Source organism: Manihot esculenta, chromosome 9 (assembly GCF_001659605.2).
Source record: "Manihot esculenta cultivar AM560-2 chromosome 9, M.esculenta_v8, whole genome shotgun sequence".
In the NCBI taxonomy this organism is placed as follows: domain Eukaryota; kingdom Viridiplantae; phylum Streptophyta; class Magnoliopsida; order Malpighiales; family Euphorbiaceae; genus Manihot; species Manihot esculenta.
In genome coordinates this window covers 30,196,763-30,217,668 of record NC_035169.2, presented here as the reverse complement: position 1 = coordinate 30,217,668, position 20,906 = coordinate 30,196,763, and the positions used below count along the sequence as shown (strand labels likewise).

The 20,906-nt window shown below is 31.4% G+C and overlaps 2 protein-coding genes across 5 annotated transcripts; both read left to right on the top strand.

Moving 5' to 3' along the window:
* The first annotated feature begins 1,479 nt into the window (after positions 1 to 1,479).
* On the top strand, positions 1,480 to 7,797 carry LOC110623487 (sulfoquinovosyl transferase SQD2). Of its 2 annotated transcripts, XM_021768449.2 has the most exons (11): positions 1,480 to 2,111; positions 3,553 to 3,619; positions 4,209 to 4,279; positions 4,592 to 4,709; positions 4,791 to 4,864; positions 5,002 to 5,057; positions 5,164 to 5,247; positions 5,527 to 5,614; positions 5,959 to 6,036; positions 6,735 to 6,791; positions 6,987 to 7,797. In XM_021768449.2, the coding sequence occupies exons 1-11, from the start codon at positions 1,993 to 1,995 to the stop codon at positions 7,474 to 7,476; spliced, it is 1,302 nt and encodes a 433-aa protein (XP_021624141.1). In that variant the 5' UTR covers positions 1,480 to 1,992; the 3' UTR covers positions 7,477 to 7,797. The 2 variants fall into 2 exon arrangements, with proteins under 2 accessions (XP_021624141.1, XP_043816284.1); XM_043960349.1 differs by lacking the exon at positions 3,553 to 3,619 and having other exon boundaries at positions 1,481 to 2,111.
* Positions 7,798 to 9,688: 1,891 nt separating this feature from the next.
* Positions 9,689 to 17,619, top strand: LOC110622738 (APO protein 2, chloroplastic). Of its 3 annotated transcripts, none has more exons than XM_021767343.2 (4): positions 9,689 to 9,844; positions 11,396 to 11,570; positions 15,899 to 16,251; positions 16,704 to 17,619. In XM_021767343.2, the coding sequence occupies exons 2-4, from the start codon at positions 11,439 to 11,441 to the stop codon at positions 17,533 to 17,535; spliced, it is 1,317 nt and encodes a 438-aa protein (XP_021623035.1). In that variant the 5' UTR covers positions 9,689 to 9,844; positions 11,396 to 11,438; the 3' UTR covers positions 17,536 to 17,619. The 3 variants fall into 3 exon arrangements, with proteins under 3 accessions (XP_021623035.1, XP_021623036.1, XP_043815800.1); XM_021767344.2 differs by having other exon boundaries at positions 9,710 to 10,079; XM_043959865.1 differs by lacking the exon at positions 9,689 to 9,844 and having other exon boundaries at positions 10,102 to 11,570.
* Positions 17,620 to 20,906: the final 3,287 nt, after the last annotated feature.

Genomic DNA, 20,906 nt, shown 5'->3' with positions numbered 1-20,906 from the left:
AAGAGATAGAGAAGCTACGAAAGAGGAAAAGATGGAGGTTTCACATTGAGGGGTTTAACAAGTTTATTAAGGGCATTTTTAGAAAACATTCTCACCTCTCACCTTTAACTCTCTGACCAAACGACTATTTTAGACAGAAAGACTACGAATTTGGACGGAAGAGAAAGTGAAGGATTTAAGTGTTGGGTCGCCAAAATAGAGGGACAAGTGTTAATTATGCTAAACCTCAGGGACTAAAAAATAATTTTCCCTTATTTAATATTTTTTACTATATTATATATATATATATATATTTATAAATATTAATTATTGCAATAATTATAATAATTTTAATAACAGTAAATATGCATAATCAGATAAGAATTAGTATTCACACTGAATTTTAACTAGTACTTTAAATACACAGACTATTCATGCACTATTTTAAATATTTATATTTAAATACTTCCTAAAAAAAAAAGAAATTACAACTATTAGTTAATGCATATTTTACTTAGAAAAAAGATATAATTAATAAGAGACATTATGTTATAATTGAATTGTAACAATATAAATAATATATTATATTGTCATAATATACACAAAATAAATAAATATATTAAGTTTATTGGATTAAATAATAAAATATTAATTTTAATTAATCTAAATTAAAATTAGTAATAGACTATACTTGAAATAAAATTTTAAAATTCGATTATAATCGATAAAAATAAAAATTTTTAGATTTTTTATTATAAAATTTTATCTTACACCAACAATAATGATTAAAATATTAATATTCATATCATATAAAACCTAACAATTTCTAATTTTAATTTTGATTATGAGTTAAAATTAACATCAAAATTTTAAATTAGGTTAAAATTAATAAAAAAATAACTAAAAGTGACAAAAACGCTCAAATTTTAAAATTTTTAAAAATTTACACCTAATTTTATTATTTTATTAAAATTTAGAATTTAATTAACAAATTTTTTAGGATGGTTAGCAATAAATTTAAATGATTTCTGATTTTTTTTTTATAAATTCAGTGGTAATATATATTAAATGTTTATAATTTTTATATATAGATGGTTAATAAATTATAATTTTAGTTGAAAGTATATATTTAGGAAAAAAATGATATTTAATTTTTATAATATAAAAAAATTTTAATTAATTTTTTTATTTTAAAAAATATATTAAAATATTTTTAATATTTTAAAAAATTTATTAATTAATTATTATATTAATTTTACTGGTTAAATATTATAAAAAAATTAAAATATATAAAATTAATTAATAAATTTTTAAAAATTTAAAAAGTTAATTAATAAATTTTTTAAAATTATAAAAATTAAATAATAGAATATTTAATAGTAAAATTAATAAAATTTTAAAATGTTGAAAATATTTTAATATATTTTGTTAAAATTAATAGATAATAAGTGAAATTCTCGGATTAAATAGTAAGGTTTTCACAAAAAAAAAACAGCAGCAATCGGCGTCAACAGCCGTAGACAGAAGCATGTACTGGCATCTCTATTGCCTGTTGCAGGGAGATAGAGACCCGCCTTTCACGAGAATATCCATTGTTATTGTACCCTTTAAGATTCCTTTGAATAATCCCATTTCCATTTCCATCTTCTGTCTCTTACTCTTTCTCTTTCTCCTTTCCCACACGATTAGTAATCAATCAGCAATTCCAACTCATCCCACACCCCACTATATTATGGTAACCCCTTCATCATCACGCCCTCCTCTTCACTCTCTATAAATCCATCTCTCTCCCCCTCTTCTTTTCTCCATCACTTCTTCCTCTGCCTGCCTTTCTCCTTCTTCTACTTCTTCTTCTTCTTCTTCTTCTTGCTGCTCTTTTTCTGTTTCTTTTAGAGCAATTTGAGCTTTTCATCTTTTAGGACAAGACCCATTTCCATTTCTTGCAAGTACGATTCCCCTAGGGTAAAAATATTTGATCTTTTTCAAGCTAAAGCTAAACCCAGATACAGCAATATGACTATTACGGAGATTAGAGTAGAGGAGGAGGAGGATAATCTTCCTCTTTTGGTTGATCCTCAGACCAATTCCAAGCCTCGCCGCATTGCTCTTTTTGTTGAGCCTTCTCCATTTGCGTGAGTATTCTTTCTTTTGTTTTATTATAGATGTTGATCCTGTTGATCTTTAAAAGACATTGAAGTGATGCTTTAATTTTGTCTCTATGATTTTTTTTGGGGAACTTTTGGGTTTTTGACCAAACATTGACTTTGATATTTTTGCTTGATTTTTTCAAGTTTCAAGTTGTTTTCTCGAGCTTGATTTCTGTATCGGCTGATGTGACAGTTTTCTAATGTGTCTTGCCTTCTGCTAATGTTGTGAAATTAATATGGATCTAACTACGTTGTTTCTTCAGTGCTTAAGTAGCTTGGTTGATTAAGTTTGGTTCATCAATACTTTATGAGTTTTTGCTTTTGGGTTTATGGTTCTGTTGGAAATGTGCCTCTATCTTTAATTGACTTCAGCCTATTCACTTAGCTGCTCTGCAATGAGGATTGTCCATGATCAAGTCATGCTTTACCTTTGATCTGACATTTAGATCCATATGCTTTTTTTTTTTTCTCTAATTCTGTTGTGAAATTCATCTTTCACCATTTGCTGCATTTCATTATTAGATGTCTTGGCTAGTTTCTTGGCCTAACTGTGCTGCTGACTACTGCTCATCACTTTTTTCCTCTGGAACTGACAATTTCCAACACAAATTGTTGGCTCATTGATATTTCTGTAGTTTTGTTATGTTCTTCTCTGCGTCGGATTGTTGATTATGGTGGTTTGAAGTTTTAACTACATTTATTCTTTGAGGTAGCTGTTCTGTTTGTAACGTGAACTTCATCCCTATGCTATTAGCTGATGATGCAGAGCATCCGACCTTCCAATTGCAGGAAAATAGTTGTTCTAAAATTCATCAGGCACTGAATGTTCTTAACTTCCTATCTTTAAGCTATCTGCCCACATTTTTGCAGATGATAACCCTTGTGATCCATTTGTGTTTGTGTTCTTTCCTTTCTTTTGGGAGATCCAAACAAGATTGTCTCACACAAGTAAAATCCTTCTACTTCTAACATCTACTTGCTACTAACCCTATAAATTCAGAATTTGATCAGAAGGAGAAATACAGCTCTTGTGAAATTTCTGGGATTATTGTCTGCTGTTATTGTAGACTTTTAAGTTAATTAGAACTAAATGTTTGTAAAGGTTAAATTGTATTCTCATAGTATATACATATTATATTCAAATATTTACACCTAATTATTTCTAGTTGCCTCAAAAATTAGAGAGGAAGAGATACCTCCTTTGATGATTTGGTTGAGACTTGAGACACAAGGGGATTAGTGATAGGAACATTTCATAATGTAGCACATATATCAAACTTGTTTAGTTTATTTATTTTGGCAACAGAATTTCAGACACATGATTGTAGAATCTTGTTTCTTTTGTATTCTCTATAGTTATTATGTTAGTTGTAAGGTAAGAAGCGCACACGCATTAAATCCTTTGTTTCCTTTTTTTTTTTTGCAGATATGTGTCAGGATATAAAAATAGGTTCCAGAATTTTATCAAATATTTACGCGAAATGGGGGATGAGGTAATTTTATTATGCATTGAGTTGACCAGGAATCTGCATGACTAAGTTTAATATTTTACAATCCAAACATATCCCATCCTTACTAAAAGTTGACAATGTAAACATATGGACAGGGCAGATTTCTGTTTATCCATTTTATAGTATATATTATCTCTCCATATTATTTTCATTTTTTTTGTGTCTTGGTTTGTCTTGGATCAAATAAATTGGGAAGTCCTCTCTCCATCTCATGCCTCTCACCCAATTCAAATAGAATTTGAACGTACGATCGCCTATTTGGAATCCCAGGTTATAATCGTTGTGACATATCCCGAGGATATTTATTTTCTTCCAATTTTCCAGCACCAACTCAGAGTTTGAAACCCTTGAGCCACAGTAGTTCAAATAATTGGTTTTGTCTGGCAAGTGGCAAGGCTTTTGATTTACCCTCAGCTCATCTTCCTATTTGCTATTTCCAGTCTAACTATCAACCAGCTTGCTTCTTTAAAGCTACAAGTTGCTGGTTTGAACAGCATTTTGCTTCGCTCTATAAAAAGGCCTCTAAATGATAAAACTAACTATTTCTTTTTTTTTTTCATGCATTGCATAGGTGATGGTTGTGACAACACACGAAGGAGTACCTGAGGAGTTTTATGGAGCAAAATTGATTGGATCACGGAGGTTGCTATGATAACCTTAGACTGACTGTCTTGATGAACTAAATTCTGTCTATCCAATTCTTAAGGATGCCTGTTATGATAAATTTAAGTTATAGGGTGATTGGTACTTTTGGCCCACAAGTACCAAGTTGCTGTCATTGCATTATATTAATTATTACAACTTGCTATTAGAACATTGTCAGGATTATGTAGGACCTTTAATTTTGAATGTCATAGTACAACTGCATTATTTAAAATTCTGCACATTATTATAATTTGTCATTTAAAACATGGGCTTTGCCTTATGGTTGTCAATTTTTCACCCTCTTTGCAGCTTCCCCTGCCCCTGGTACCAGAAGGTGCCTCTTTCTTTGGCACTCAGTCCAAGAATAATTTCAGAGGTTGCACGGTTTAAACCTGATATAATACATGCATCATCACCTGGGATAATGGTAACTTTCGCATTCAAAAATATAATGGATATAAAACATTGGTTGGCAATAAATAATTGACAGTTGCAATCTGTGCTGTAGGTTTTTGGCGCTCTTATTATTGCAAAACTGTTATGTGTCCCCATTGTGATGTCTTATCACACTCATGTTCCTGTGTGAGTTTGACTCTTCTGTGATCTTTTAGATATTTTTGCATGTACTTCAATATTCTGTTCATTCAGTCTTCTACTGCCAGGTTCCTTTGAGATATACAAAATGTCATGGCTGAGCAACTTTTTTTTTTTCATTGCAGATACATCCCAAGGTACACTTTTAGCTGGCTAGTGAAACCCATGTGGTCGATCATAAGTATGTGAACTATGTTAGCTTTTTATGTCTTTGTCGTATTTCAATGCAGATGCTGAAGGGTTTAGATTGCTGGGCCATAACTTAACTTACATTGCCATTTTGCCAGAATTTCTGCACCAATCAGCTGATCTTACCCTGGTACCATCAGCTGCTATAGGGAGGGATCTTCAAGCAGCTAGGGTAACAGAAGGTGAACATAAAGCATCTAGTTCCTATAGATAACAGTTTCTTGCAGTTTTGTCAATTCAAATAAAGTTCGCAATGTAAATCTATGCAACAAATTCTTCAGTTAGTTTTTTCTTTCTTTTCTTTTCTTTTTTTTTTTTAAATTTTCCTTTTCTGTGGCATTTACTTCTATTATGTAACAAAAAGAAATGCATCATGTGCTTCCTTTCCAAATGTCCTTATATTCCAATGTTGCTTTTCTATGCCCACCCAGCAGTATAACTGGTTTTTCTTATTTTTTCAGCTAATAAGATTCGACTTTGGAATAAGGGTGTTGACTCTGAGAGCTTCCACCCTCATTTCCGCTCTGATGAAATGCGATGTAGATTGAGGTAAGATAGTGCACTTTGGCACTGGTCCAATTCAGACCTGGAACTAGACAGAACTGGACTGATTTCTCTCTCCTCCTGAATTGGACTGGAACCAGCTGGTCTGGTTCAGGGCTAAGTCTACTTTTTTTTTTTTAATTATTCTTTTAAAAAATTGAAGAGAATTTTGACCATTGGACTGGTTCATAACTGAAATGAACCAGAATCAAGACCGGAGGACCCTGCAGTTTGGTCTCTGATTTTTTGGAACTAGAGGCCACCCTTATACACATTCATTCTTTTATGTCCATGTCATCATAACCTTGTTTTTCAAGTTATTCTGAGTGATAAATTTTTGGTCCAAACAGCAATGGTGCACCTGAAAAACCATTGATAGTCCATGTTGGACGACTTGGGGTCGAGAAAAGCTTGGATTTCCTTAAAAGGTATTAGCGCTCACTCTCCCTCTCTTTCCGCTGTCTCTTTATATATCTATATCTATATCTATGTATGTATGTGTAAAATATCGAATAGTTTTACTGTATATAAGCCAACTATATATATACACACATATTTTTGGTTTAGTTTGTTTAGTTTTAGTAGAATTTGATGTTTGGTTACAAATTTGATTATTTGAAAAATTATAATTGAAATACCTCAGCTTAAGATTATATAATTTACATGAGTGAGAAGTTTTTGATGTTGTCTACATTTGAAGAGAGAGATATATATATATATATTCTTTTTTTTTCTCTTTTCTTCTATTAACCAATTTGATTATGCCTTCAAAAACTTAATGATACATAATCCTTGAAGTTTTGATTCTTCTGTGCGTCCACTTATTATTTTGTGATTGTTCTTCAGGATCTCTCTCTCTCTCTCTCTCTCGGTTGTCAATGGCATCTCTTATTATATTTGTTTTGAAACCATAGCAGTCTCTCTTTTCTTCTTCGTCATCTCTCCTCATCTTTATGTGATGGAAAAATATCACACTTTTTAATTGGAGTTGTACTTTCACTTATGTTCTTTGCAATATATGGCATGCTTGTTGTGCGTGTTTGGGCATTTAACCACTTTTTGATACTTAGCTAAACTATTATTCCATAATTTTAATCCATGTTATTAAATGAATGTGATTTAACAGTGTCATGGATAGGCTTCCAGATGCAAGAATTGCCGTCATTGGAGATGGACCATATAGGTAATCTCTCTTGCTGAGAACAATAGGAGAATGTTAGTCATCTGAATTCACCAACTTGAGGATTGCAATTTCTGAATTGGATTCTTCTTCATATTTTTCCTGACCGATATACTGATATTTTCTTTTTCATAGAAACAAGAGGATCATATGAAATCTGTAACTGTGTTTTATGAAGCACAACTCCTTTCTTTGCAGGGAGGAACTTGAAAAGATGTTCACTGGTATGCCTGCTGTCTTTACCGGGATGTTAGGAGGAGAAGAGCTCTCTCAGGCATATGCTAGTGGGGATGTTTTCATAATGCCTTCAGAATCTGAGACGCTCGGTCTCGTTGTTTTGGAGGCCATGGCTTCAGGGATACCGGTAGTGGGAGCTCGTGCTGGTGGAATCCCAGATATAATTCCTCCAGAGCAGGAAGGCAAAACTGGTTTTCTGTTTAATCCTGGAGATGTTGATGATTGCTTGAGGAAATTAGAGCCATTGTTGAACAACGGCGAACTCAGAGAAACCATTGGTAAAGCAGCACGTGAAGAAATGGAGAAGTATGACTGGAGGGCAGCAACTCGAATAATACGAAACGAACAATACAATGCTGCGATTTGGTTCTGGCGCAAGGAGGGAGCGCAGCAGGTTCTGAGACCTTTTCAATGGCTGGTAAAGCGTCTTTTCCCATCTCCAGAAGTTTAACTATAATTGATGGGATAAATTTCAGAGCTCTTGTTCTGCAAAAGGTATCCCAAAACATGGGGAAAATCCAGGGAAGGGAGGTTGGTGGTTGTATAGTTGATTCAGCTTTCCACAGGGCCCTTCAAGGGTTGTGGATGATTGATTGTTTGCTGTTTATTCATTGTTCATTTGTTGTATATTATAGTCAGGTTTGCAATTAAATGATTTGGATATTTTTTCTTTTCTTTTGAAACAAATGATTTGGATAGTTTAGATGAACACTTTCTGGAAAAAGCAAAACTCTAGCATTAATGTAGAATTGCTATGTGCTCATTTTTCTTATTCTGTTTTTTTCTAGGATGAATTACACTTTAATCCTTATATTTTAACATAATTAATAGATCAGTTTTTATATTTATAAAATTAAACATTTAAATTCATATATAATCAACACGTTCAAATTAGATAATCTTCTGTTCATAATTCCGTTAGTTTACCAGTCAAATGGAGAATAAATATTTTAAATATCTAAAATATCTTTATGAGCACTTAAATATTTATAGGTGAAGAATTTTGTATTGTGTAAGCTATATTTTTATTTTTAAATTTTAGTGTATTTAATTTGTGAAGAATTATTTCTAATGTATTTTATTTTATGCACTTTATTTTACATTTTTTGTGTTTTTTTATTGTCCTTAATTGGTCTACATATAATATTTTAAGGACCTGTTTGATATTATACTCATCCCTATAAAAAGAGCTTCTGACCATGTACAGACATATAATTTTATTTTTTCATTGAGACAATAAATATGCCTTTTCTCTCTCTTCTCTCGATGCTTCCTTTTATAATCAGTTTAAAATTACATTTATTTAATTCATTATAGGCTTAACGATGGACGCAATTTTTTCGGAAAGTATAATTTTTTTTTTAAAAAAAATTATAAAAATTTATAATCTCACTTAATATTACTTAAAAATAGTTAAAATTATAAATATTTTTTTATAAATTTTAAAATTATAAATATTGAAATATTTTAATGAATAAAAATTTAACAACATAAAATATTAAAAATTAATTAAATGAAATAAAATAAATAAAAATTAATAGAAATTTAAATATTTTTTAAATAAAAAATATTTGAATTATAATAAAAAATGATAAATTGTTATAAATAAATTTAAGTGTAAATTTTAAATTATAAAAATTAATTCATTAATTATTATAAAAATAAAAATTTAAATATAATTTATCTATTGAAAAATAATAATAATACTATTTATATACTTTATAACAATAAAAATGGATAAAGAATCTCCGGATGATTTATTAGACATCTAAATTTTTTATTATTAACATTTAATACCTACTTTTATATAAAAGTATAATTATTAATAAACTTTTTATATAAAAGACTATAATTATAGTGTGAACATTTATTAATAAAAATAAATAAACTTTATGCTTTAAAATTAAAAATTCATTAATAATAATAATCAATTTGTTATGGTAGGGATAGGGAGGGGAGATGGAAAGACAAAGATGGGTGGAGGAAGGTCTGAGAAACAGAGTAAAAAAAAAAAAAATAGTCATTTTCTTTTGTTATATATCATTAAATTCACTATCAGTTATTAAAAATATGGTCAACGTTGTTATTTTTGATATTTTATATGATTCTTTTAATTTTAAAATTACAATTTTATCTATTTTAAAAATAATTTATATTAACCCATTTTTAAAAAAACATAAATATATATTGAGAAAGAGAAATTTTATTGTTATCATATTGTATAAATAAAATTAATTTAAGCGAAAGAAGAGAGAGAAAAGGCATATTGTATAAATAAAATTTTATTGTTATCATATTGTATAAATAAAATTTAAATATTTAAATTAAAAAATATAATAATATAAGCGTTGTTGAGCTTTTTAAGATTATTAATTTATATAATAATAATAATAATAATAATAATAATAATAATATCCAGTTAAATTATTAAAGTATTATGTAAATTATTAAATTTAAAAATTTAAAAATTAATTAAAATTACATCAAAATATAAAAATGAAAATTAAAAATCACATTAAAATATAAATAAAACACGAACCTTTTGAATTTTTTTTGGATCAATTGGCATTTTAAAAAATACACTAATTTCCATTTTTATCTCCAATCTAAGAAGAGGCAATAAGTTTGATGAACGACCGGTAATCGAGTAAAACTTTCAAGATCAACTCCAGCTATTTATATCATTCAACTCCTCAAAGTCTAGAGGGCGAGACACTGCCCTCTCACTGTAAGGATAAAGCTAAGCCTCTTATACAACCTTCCATTTCAAAATCCTAATCTCCTCCGCCAACCCGCCACAGCTGCCGTCTCATTTATAGGTGAGCCTATTCAAACCCTGAAACCCACTTTTTGTTTGCTCCAATCTGCCTGTGGGTGTATGTTGCTCTCTCCCCCACTTCTCTGCTAAGTGCCGAGACTGCCGGCAGCCCAGTCGGAGACAACCCTTCCCTCTCCCCAGTCGGCGTCATCTCTTTTCCTCTCCCCAGTCGGCGTTTCTTTCTTTCGTTGAATCGGTTATTCTAGTAATCAAGATTTGACTGGAACTCTCTTTGGGTTTGTAATCAGATTTTGATAATCAAGATTTTTAAAGTGCATGTTGTTAAAGATTTTTTAGTTGCTATTAAAGATTTTAGAATTTATGGACTACTAATCTGATTATTTAGGTCATGTTAAAAAATTTTTAGGCGCTGTTAAAGATTTTTTAAGTAATCATCAAGATTTTTTGTTTTGTTGGACGAAATATTGTCATTGCAAATTTGCCATTTATCACCTCACTCACTAGAAGCACCAGAATATTCATCTGAATCAATCATCAAATTTTGCATCTGATGCCTTATTCATAGATGGAGGCATCCCTTCCATGGATGGATCAATGATTTCATCTGTTTTACCAATAACCAAGATTAGGCACCGATTATATTGTTTAATAGCACAACCTTACAAGAATAGAAGAAAATAGTGCCATGCACCATCAAGGTAGGAAATGCTGCTATAGATAAGGCTGCATTGAAAATTTTTTATGTCCTTCCAGGTGCTTTAGTTCATATTTAATTAGTTCTTTGATAAAGCTTTTATCCTTTTCTTTTAATGCTGGTTGAATTATATTAACTAGGTGAACTGGTGTGATTATTTTAGTTTGTGGTTATGTATTGACTTAAATAAATTTATTTGTTGATTAAGTTACTATATGTTATTTGTTCTTGTGGTTATATATTGTTTGCTAATACATGTTATTGTTCTTCATATCTAGGATATTTAAAATATCAAGGTTTAATAGTTCTGAAGCTGCAGTGAGTTGTAAAGCTACTACTGTTTCAACCACTCAGCTACATTTAGTAAAATTAAAATACTAAATGGATTTGGGATGGGTTTGGATTTGGGTACCCTCAATTTCGCGGGTACCCTACTCATTTACGTCCCTACTACTTCAATAGTGCCTCCTCCATTTCACTGTAAATTTAGAGTTTATTAACTTATTTACATTTTATCTAATAATTATTTTGAAAAGTTTAAAAGTAATTGTAATATAAATAAATTAAATGGATGTTTAAATTTGTCGCATATTATATGAGATGTGTTAATCATTTAATTAAATGGTTAGTCATAAGATAGAATAAATCAACGTCCATAACACACATTTTGTACTGTGTAATAAATGAATGATTTTATTAACCAAATTTATTTATATTGAACCTAAATTTAAGTGGACAGCCTATAACTAAGATGAAGTTCAAAAAGGGTCCTACCTAAAACGTTGACCTGAAGCATCCATGTACTTTCTTGTTCTAATGCTTTCTTCTTCTTCTTCTTCTTCTTCTTTGGATCTACAGAAGCTAACATGTTCACAATTTCAATACTTCTTGCTATAGTTTTAAGGACAGCTTGTGGTTTTCATAGTTCCTGTTTGGTACCATGGCTTTGTTTCATGGTAAATTGATTGTATTCCATCCCAAAGCGGAGGGCTCCATAGTTTCTCACTGCCCCAGATCACAAATTCGTGAATTTAGTCTCTACTCAGGTCTCAGTTCGCTTGATTCTTTTCAGGTACTACATACTTTAGTTCAAAAATTGTTGATTTTTATCTAGTAGAATTGAAATATTTGGTAAGTTGCAATTATTGATTGATGATTTGTTAATATGGGGATTTTTTTAAAATTTCAATCATGTTAAATTACCATTGCTTATTGCCTTGGATTCTTGGCATTCTATTAAGAATGTACAAGTAGCACAAAAAGAAAACAACATGGTGAATGGATTTGATTTCTTCTCTTACAATTCAGTTGGTGTCTATAGGCATATGCATTTGATGCTTTTTAGTATTATTGAGCAGTTGTATATTTATGTTCATGCTTTAGCTCATTGTCATTGTCACATTGCTCCCAGATCACTAACATTTGTATTTTTAATTGTGTGAATTTTTGTGTGTGTGCATGTGTTTTGGGATAGGGGCTGGAATTATGTTGACATATGCTCTCTAGCTCTCCTTTCTTTTGGGAATTATCTTTGACGTTGTTTTATGTGGCATTGTACGGATAATCAAAATGATTAGGTCACTTAGATTTTGATAATGCAAAGAGCAATTTAAACTTCCTTCACATTGTGGTCGCAGTAGATCACTTTCAATCTTGGAATTAGTGTTTGAAGGTTCCTTTTTCTGCAGTTGGCATATCTTATAGATTATACATCTTATGTTGAGATGAGCACTTTTCAATTCCGTGTACAGTGGACAAAAAATGTGTTTTCACAAAACTTTAGAGAATGTAGTCATGGAGAATAATTGAAGGCTCCATTTGAATGCATGTGAATTTCAAATGATGAGGTGTTTAAATTTGATTCTTAACTATTTGAAGCTCAAATTCAAAATATCAATTATTGCAGATGCACATACAGCAAAAAAGGAGCCTAAGATAATTTGATTTCAAATAATTAGCAATCAATTTAATAATGCTCTAAACATATTCAAATCGGTTTGGTTTTCTAGATGCAATTATTTCTATAATTTGACTTCCATGATGTATCGCCTCATTGGTGTAAAAGTGGATGTTTTCTCTATGTGTACATATGATGTTATGTTCTTTTGAGTGCTACAATCTACCAAAACATTATTGTCTCCAACATTTATATTTTGTAGAATGTGAGCAGAGATGCAGAGTATATAAACGGCAATGACATCCAACCATATCTTCCATTTAATTTTGATGAGAAATGCTATTTCAAGCATAGAATTTGGGTCTAGCATTAACATTGGGTTGCTGCTCCATTAGCTGAGAAATAGGAAGGATAGCTTTTAGTTAGGTAACAACTGCAATTTGCATAGAAAGCGTGTCATACAAAATATATCAACCTTCCTCCTTGAGCATCCAGGCACAAGAATTGCTTATGCTTCATAATCGATACTTATGGTTGCTTGCTTCCCCAACCTTCAATGCATCCACCAAGGGTAGGTGGAGAGATGACCTTTCCTCTAGAGCATCCAGTGGTAGGACTTGCTTGTGCTCCATATTGTTATGTATTATAGGAAGAGATATCGAAATAGAATGTAAAATGATTAATAGTAAAGGTTCTAGAAAAGAATAAGTAGTTCTAGAAGAAAAAGGTTGGCAGGAAAATACAATGAGATAGTTATAGGAGTATTTGACTCTATTGTACTTCTTGGAGCTGACTTGTTTATCAAAATCTGTACAAATCTCAGGAGAGTCCATATTGTAATTTCATTCCAAGGATTGTCAAGAATACTACTCTTTCTTCTCTCAGTCTATTCTTCTTATTTTTCTCTTGGCTAATCTTTTTCTAGATTCTTCTCCTCTTTCTTTTGCAACCTCTGTTAGGATTTCTGCAACTCTAAAATTTGGTAGTACAGCATTGCATTCTTGGAAAATAGTAGGTAATTGGTTCTTGGCGGTCGGTATCATGAATAAATCCACAATAGTTATCAAGAGATGGTACAAATTGCAGAATTGGAGGAACAAGTTTGGATGTTGCACGAAGTCACTTGGAAGAATGTTGGAGAGTTAAGATATTTCAAAGGTGAAGTGAGGAAGACTTCCAGAGATTATAATGTGATCTTGGAGGCTGCGAGAAAAAAAAAAAGGGATCAGGCAATTTTGATGATGGAAGAAGCAGACTGAAAACAAAGGTTCCTAGTCAATCTATGTAGAGAATAATGGACTATTACTAATCATAATGAGACTCAGAATCATCAGGTTAGGGATCAAGGTAATTTTGGAACCTTTTCTATTACTGGTATAACTCAAATTTTGCCAAAAATTGAGCTGGTGACCTATGAGGGAAAAGAGTCTAAGGCTTGGTTGAGAAAATGTGTGAAGTACTTTGAAGTACTTTGAAGTTAATAGGGTTCCTAATGATCAGAGGATGCTATTATTTCTCTTAGATAAAGTAGATGTGTGGTCTCTTGGAATGGAAGAGAGACATACAAATAATTTGAGAAGGGATTTGTAATAGATTTGGGGATGAAAGATTTGAAGGCATAATTAAAAGGTTTACAAAATTAAGACAAGAGGAGATTATGGAGAAATATTGGGATGAGTCTGAAGACATGAGAATAGGATTGGAAGACTGATGCCTCAGTTGGGGGAATCATACTTTCTCTCTAGTTTTATTGGAGAGTTAAAAGAAGAAATTAGATTGATGGTTAAGGATGATGAAGCATGTCTCTCTTTCCCAAGCAATGAAGGTGGGTGGATTACAGGAGCAATTGATTGAAAGTGAGAAGGCATGAAGCCCTAATGCTTCGTTTAGGCCATTCACAAAGTCAATCAAATAATACCTAAGCTGTTGAGTTTTCTGGTAATGGATCATGTCATGGGTCTATGGACAGCTAAGTCTTCTTCAATTGCTACCTTACCCTTGCCTTGATTCCTGCACTTGCATGCTGAACCTATTGTGAACATGGGTAGAGCTCAATAGAGGGATCTCCAATACCTCAAGACTCACTGGGTTAAGAGAGTCTCAATCTCAATATCTGATAATAATCTGCTTCATTTTAGTTGAATGAAAATAATCTGTTTTATAGTGGGGATTGCATATAGCCTGACTCTTCTTATCATGGTTTTAAATAAATGCCACTCATAACGGCCGTTTTTTATAGGTTTCTAACTCTCCGGTTATCGTTACACCCATTATTAAAGGACAAAAAAAATTTTATTCTTGTAACTGCCGTTACTTACCGTTAATGGTAACAGTCCTTTGCCTAATCTTTAAACATATGGGGCAAAAAATAATTTCTTTTTCTTAGATTGTGAAGTTTTATGCTATTGTATCTCACTTTTCTCAAATTTCCATTGAAAGTTAACTCTATATCTACAAATGTCTCACTTCTTTTCTCTTGAGCTAAGATTATCAACTATCTTTCAAAATTCTATAAATCTAACCTTATGAAATTTGAGTTATTTATCTTTGCTTTTGTCATTTTTTACTTATTCGTTAAAGAAAATAATGTTGGATGCCATGTTCTTTTCGTCACATTTAGAGTATGAAGAATTATTCTTTACTATCTATGTTATCTACATTTTTACCTTAGCTATAAATTAATTATTGTTAAAGATGTCTAACAATAATGGATTGAATGTCTTTTCATTTCATGAGTTTTGCAATTTTTTTAAAAAAATTTGCGTAGCGATAAACTGTTATCGTTATGTTATGGCCGTTATAAGCCTGTATCAATTATTTGTGAGCTTCTAATTGAAGTGAATGACTAATACAAGCAGATATTGAATCATACAAAATAATTCCTACTGAAGATAAATGTTAATCCTACAAGAATGGGTTATCTTTGAAACTGGTCCAGCTATAATTATAATGTTGCACAGATGAAAAGAATGGCTTGCATTGTTTTTATGGTAGTTGTCAAATATCAAAGCTTTGCATTTCCAAATATGTCCATGTACGACTAATTGATCAATGAAGAATAGTAAACATTTATTATGGCCATTAGAAGTTTGATATTGAGCTAGTTTTATCATTATTGCTGTGTATCATATGGACGAATAAATATTATTGACATTGTTGCTCATAAAATTAGGAAAGAATATAACTGTCAAAGTTCATTTTGTTATCCAACACATTTGGAAAATACCTTGATCAACTTGAAGCAAGCTACTTTTCCAAGTTACTGCTACTTACCCAAGTCACTCCTCATTGCATAATTCCATCATGCCTTTGCTTTTGGGTAGGCACTGTTAAGGCTAGGACACTTAACATCACTATCCATACTTGAAGGTTGTTTTAACTTTGAAATATTCTTTTCGTGTTCCTTGAGAACATTTGTGTACTTAATTTCTCAAGTATTCAAGGTGATCATCTCCTGCATTTATGCTGCTCTTTAACTCTTTTTTCTCACTGTTCCCTTGCAGCATAGCTGTAGTAAACTTAGACACGGACTGAAGTCTGTAATTAAATTAAGAAAGTTGCAGCATCCACATGCGTTGGTTATCACAAATGAGTATCCGCAAAATGCTGATTTCCCTCGAAATTACTCGACGAAAGAGAAAAAGCCCTTTCCAGTACCCGTAGTTGAATTGAGACGAGCTGCGAGAGAGAGATTCAAGAACAGGAAAGGCCAGCCTAAAAGACAAGCCCCTCCTCCAAAAAATGGCTTAGTTGTTAAGAGCCTCATACCACTTGCTTATGATGTGTTCAATGCTAGGATTATCATGATTAACAATCTCAAGAAATTGTTGAAAGTGGTGCCTGTGCATGCTTGTGGGTAATTTTCATCTGCTTCCTCCATTTCATCTTCAGTCATGGGTAATAACAGAATTCGCTCAAGGTTTCTGTTTCCTTGTAAAAATCGATTACTTGCATGAACATGGATTTAGGAGATTCTCTCTTGCTTGCTAGTAGTAATATTTATCACATGCGCTTGACGCCATCTGATATCTGATCAAACTTCAGTCTTTTCTACTGATAAATGTTAGTCATCTGGGTTGGTTGAAAAATGTAGTTTGGCAGTTTGTGTCTGAGGCATTAAGAATCTTAAAATAGGCAGGTTTATTGTCTGTAATTTTGAATTAGTCGTTTCTTGTTTTCATATGATTTGCTGGTAAGTGGTAAGGGTAAATGCATGCAAGCACATTAGTTGGCATAAACAATTGTTGCGAGCCAATCTTGAACCTCTTCGATGAATATTGTTATATTGGTTATTGTCTATCATTGCAGGTGGTGTAATGAAATCCATGTGGGACCTGTAGGACATCCATTCAAGTCATGTAAAGGCAAATATGCTAGCCTCCGAAAGGGCCTTCATGAGTGGACAAATGCAACTATCGAAGATGTGTTTGTTCTTATAGAAGCCTACCACCTTTTCGACCGCCTAGGAAAGCGCATTTCTCACGAGGAGAGATTTTCAATCCCCCGAATTCCTGCTGTAGTCGAGCTCTGCATTCAAGCAGGCGTGGATATGTCCGAATATCCGACGAAAAGGAGAAGAAAACCGATCATTCGTATCAGTAGAAGTGAATTTGTTGATGCAGATGAAAGTGAGCTACCGGACCCTGTCCCAGAAGTTCCTGTAAAGCCACTATTAAGTGAAATACCTAACTCAGAAATAGTAGCCCCATCTAATGAAGAAGAAAGCAAATTTCTTGCTGAGGAAACACTGCAAGCATGGGAGAAGATGAGGAAAGGAGCCAAGAGGCTGATGAAGATCTATCCAGTGAGAGTTTGTGGATATTGCCCAGAGGTGCATGTAGGACCCAGTGGACACAAAGCACAGAACTGTGGAGCCCACAAGCACCAGCAAAGAAATGGGCAACACGGTTGGCAGGCTGCGGTTCTTGATGACTTGATACCACCAAGATACGTTTGGCATGTTCCTGATGTAAATGGTTCACCAATGCAGCGGGAGCTTAGGAATTTCTATGGACAAGCCCCTGCCATTGTGGAAATCTGCATTCAGGCGGGTGCAGATGTGCCAGAGCAATACAAATCAACTATGAGGTTGGATATTGGAATCCCCACCAGTGTTAGAGAAGCTGAAATGGTTGTTTGAGGTATTGTATTTCACCTCTTTCCAAATGAACTGTTGTAAATTGTATGCAGAATATTGGAAGTGAAGACGATGTAGATTTTTTCAGAGAGATGGGCAAACCATTTTGAGGGCTTTTTAGGTTTTAGGTGTTAAAAAGAAAAATATTTAAGAAAAGGGTCGGGAGAAACTATTTAGGAATGAAGGGTTTTTACTGCCACATTGGTAGTCAAACCCCCCTCAGAAGCACGATTTAATCGAGACCTGAGGCACATTAGATGTGGAGACTACTCATGACAAAGACTACTTAGAAGCCAACAAGTCTTTGATGCCAGTATGGCAGTTAGAATCTCTAATTTCTAAATAGTTTTTGCCCACCTTTTTTTATCTAAATGTTTTCTTTTTAACATCTAAAATTTAAAAAGCTTTTTCATATTATCATGACCACTGGGATATCTGTTTCTTCTCTTATTTAGAAAAAATTATTTTTCATGAAAAAAAAAATTCTAACAAAATGAATGATTTATGTTTTATTGCTTAATTTTAATTTAAAAAATAAATATATTAATAAAGAAAAAATAAATTCTTTTTTTGAAAATAATAATTTATTCTTTTAAATATTTATTTTTTAGGAAAAATTACTTTTTAGTACATGAGATTTAATATAATTAACATTTCTGTTCCACTTTAGTTCTTCACTTTTTTTTTTTCGTCCAAATTCGTAATCTTTCCGTCCAAAATAGCCGTTTGGTCAAAAAGTTTAGTCAAAGAGTTTAAGGTGAAGTGAGATTTTTTTTTCAAAAATACCCTTAATGAACTTGTTAAAATTCCTTTTAACGTGAAATTTCTCTTATCTTTTTTCGCTTTCTTGTTTTCTTTATTTTTTTTTCATTATTGATTCACTTTGTTTTTTCTCTTTTCCTTTTTTTCTCACTTATATTTTTTTACTGTTTCATATCTTTCTTTTCCCTCACATTTTCTCTTTCCTTTTGGCTATCCTTGATTTTCCTTATTTTTTCTCATTTTCATTTTTCTTCTCCCTCATATTTTTCTTCTCTATTTCCTTTTAACCATTATTGTGAATCATCATTGGAAAAGAAAAATGTCTGTATCAAGTGGATATGCTAGGTATTGTAATAAAAAATTGAAAAATGTGAACTACAGATGTAGTAAAAGGGTTTGGATAAGAATTTTTGAATTAGCCAAAAACCCTAATAAACTATATTATTTTTATAGAGATAACGTGTATGAGTTTTTATGGGTGGTGTGAATCTGTGAATCAAAGTTCAACTCTATCAAGTGACAACATTAACATGTATGTGGAATAGAAAATCGAAAAAAGAACACCTTTAAAAAAAATGGTAGAAAAGGTAATAGAAGATATTACAAAAATAAAGAATGATTTGAAAAAGATGAAGGAAGAACAAGAAGCTAGTAGGGATGAGATTGCAAATATTAGGGATAAATATTGGGGATATGTGTCAATTGAGAATAATTTATATTGTTTTGATTTTTGTTAGAGTTGGAGTAGCAATAAAAGTTATTTGAAATTATATGTATCAAGAATTTAAATAATAAAAATTATTTTTTTGTTGTGAATATATGTTTTGAATTTACAATAGTTTGAAGGACTAAAGTGTTTGAATATTTAATTTTATGAGGACGTAAGTGTTTAACAAACTGAACATATGAGAACTAAAGTGTTTGCAAATTTAAAAATATGAAAATTATAGTGTTTGAATATTTAAATGTATGGAACTATAGTGTTGTAAATTTTTAGTTAATCAAGTGACAATATCTTTTATAGATATATTATTTTGTTGCAAAGTACTTTATTTCCATTCATACATAAAAATATTACAAAAAAATAGTTAATAAAAAATGTAAGCGCATGTACAGGATGTGGAAAAAAAAATTGCATATTTATTCATATAAAAACTTGATTATTTGAATGACAACATCAACATTATTTCTACTGATAAGTCCAAAATAACTTTACAATATCTGTATATTTGAAATGATCAGTATATATTCAAAATAACTGCACATTAAAAAAATCTCAAGAAAATCAATATATATTCAAAACCTGCAAATAAAATTTATATATATAAAAAAAAACAAACATCAAAAGCTGCATATTAATTATATTAAAAAAAATCACAATTTCATCTAATTTAGATTAAATTAAAACTCACCAAATATATAAAAAAAAAAAGCATATATTTGTTTAAAAAAATATTACAACATGCAAAAATAAATTTGCCCAAAAAAATATAAGTTTTAAAATGTCTTTAATTTTTTAAAATGCATCTTAATTTGCTGATGCTTGGCTATGGAGATCCATTAGTTGAAAAGAATTACTGTTCACTGTCTCTTGTCTAGTCTGTCCCATATCAAAATAACTTTCCCTGTGACTACTGCTGGAGTACAATCAAAATTAATAGAAATAGTCAAATAAATTGAAATAGTAAATAGACATATATGTAAATGAAAATAGTAATTAGAAAGATATTCTTACCCGTAATCTGACAGGTTTTTTTGTTATGTCCCAACTTGTAACACTTTTTGCAAACTACTGTGGCATTTCTTGTCCTTTTTGGAGCTGAACCTACCTCACCATCTTCTCTCATCGCCTTTTTTAGTTTGCTTGGTTGCCTTTTCAAAGGAGGAGGCTGCATTGGTGGGTGATTCCCATTTGGTTGCAAATCTCTTTATGACATGAAATGTATTACACGTTGATATACCTTCTTGTATGTAGAAATAGTGAAAGTCCCTTAAGATGACATCCATCCAACCCAAAAAAGGGTTTATATTCATTTATGAATCTTACTCTAACAGCATCAAACATGATAAACACTCTCTTGAAGACCTTAGGTTCATTACAATTAACAGTTCAGTACTTTGAATTTTCACCTCAATACCGTGATTGAACATTTTCAAGAAGTATACATACTTGTGCAATTATTTGTAAGAGTCTTCATACAAACCAATATTTTTTTCTTTTGCCTTACATTTGGCTCTATACAACCGTCATATAGGGGGCTCAAACACCCCACTTTTCCTTTAATTCATTTTGTATCAATTCATAACTCATTGTAAGATCAGCTCTCAAATTACTCTTAAGTTTTTCAGCAATCCAAATGCAAGTATGGTTAGGATTGTGGTTGTCATTGATATTATGCATGTACATTCATCTTGTAATGTTTTAATCATAAATGTAATCTTATCAGGTAAAATAAAAGCATGAAATCTCCAAGGACAAGTATTAGTGTCATATATTAAAGTTACTCTTTTATTATCATTTTTCATTTTAATTATTGTAAAGCCTCTTTGACTGCATAATTCCCAAGTGAATCTCTAACTACTTGGACATTATCAAAAATTTGACCAATTTT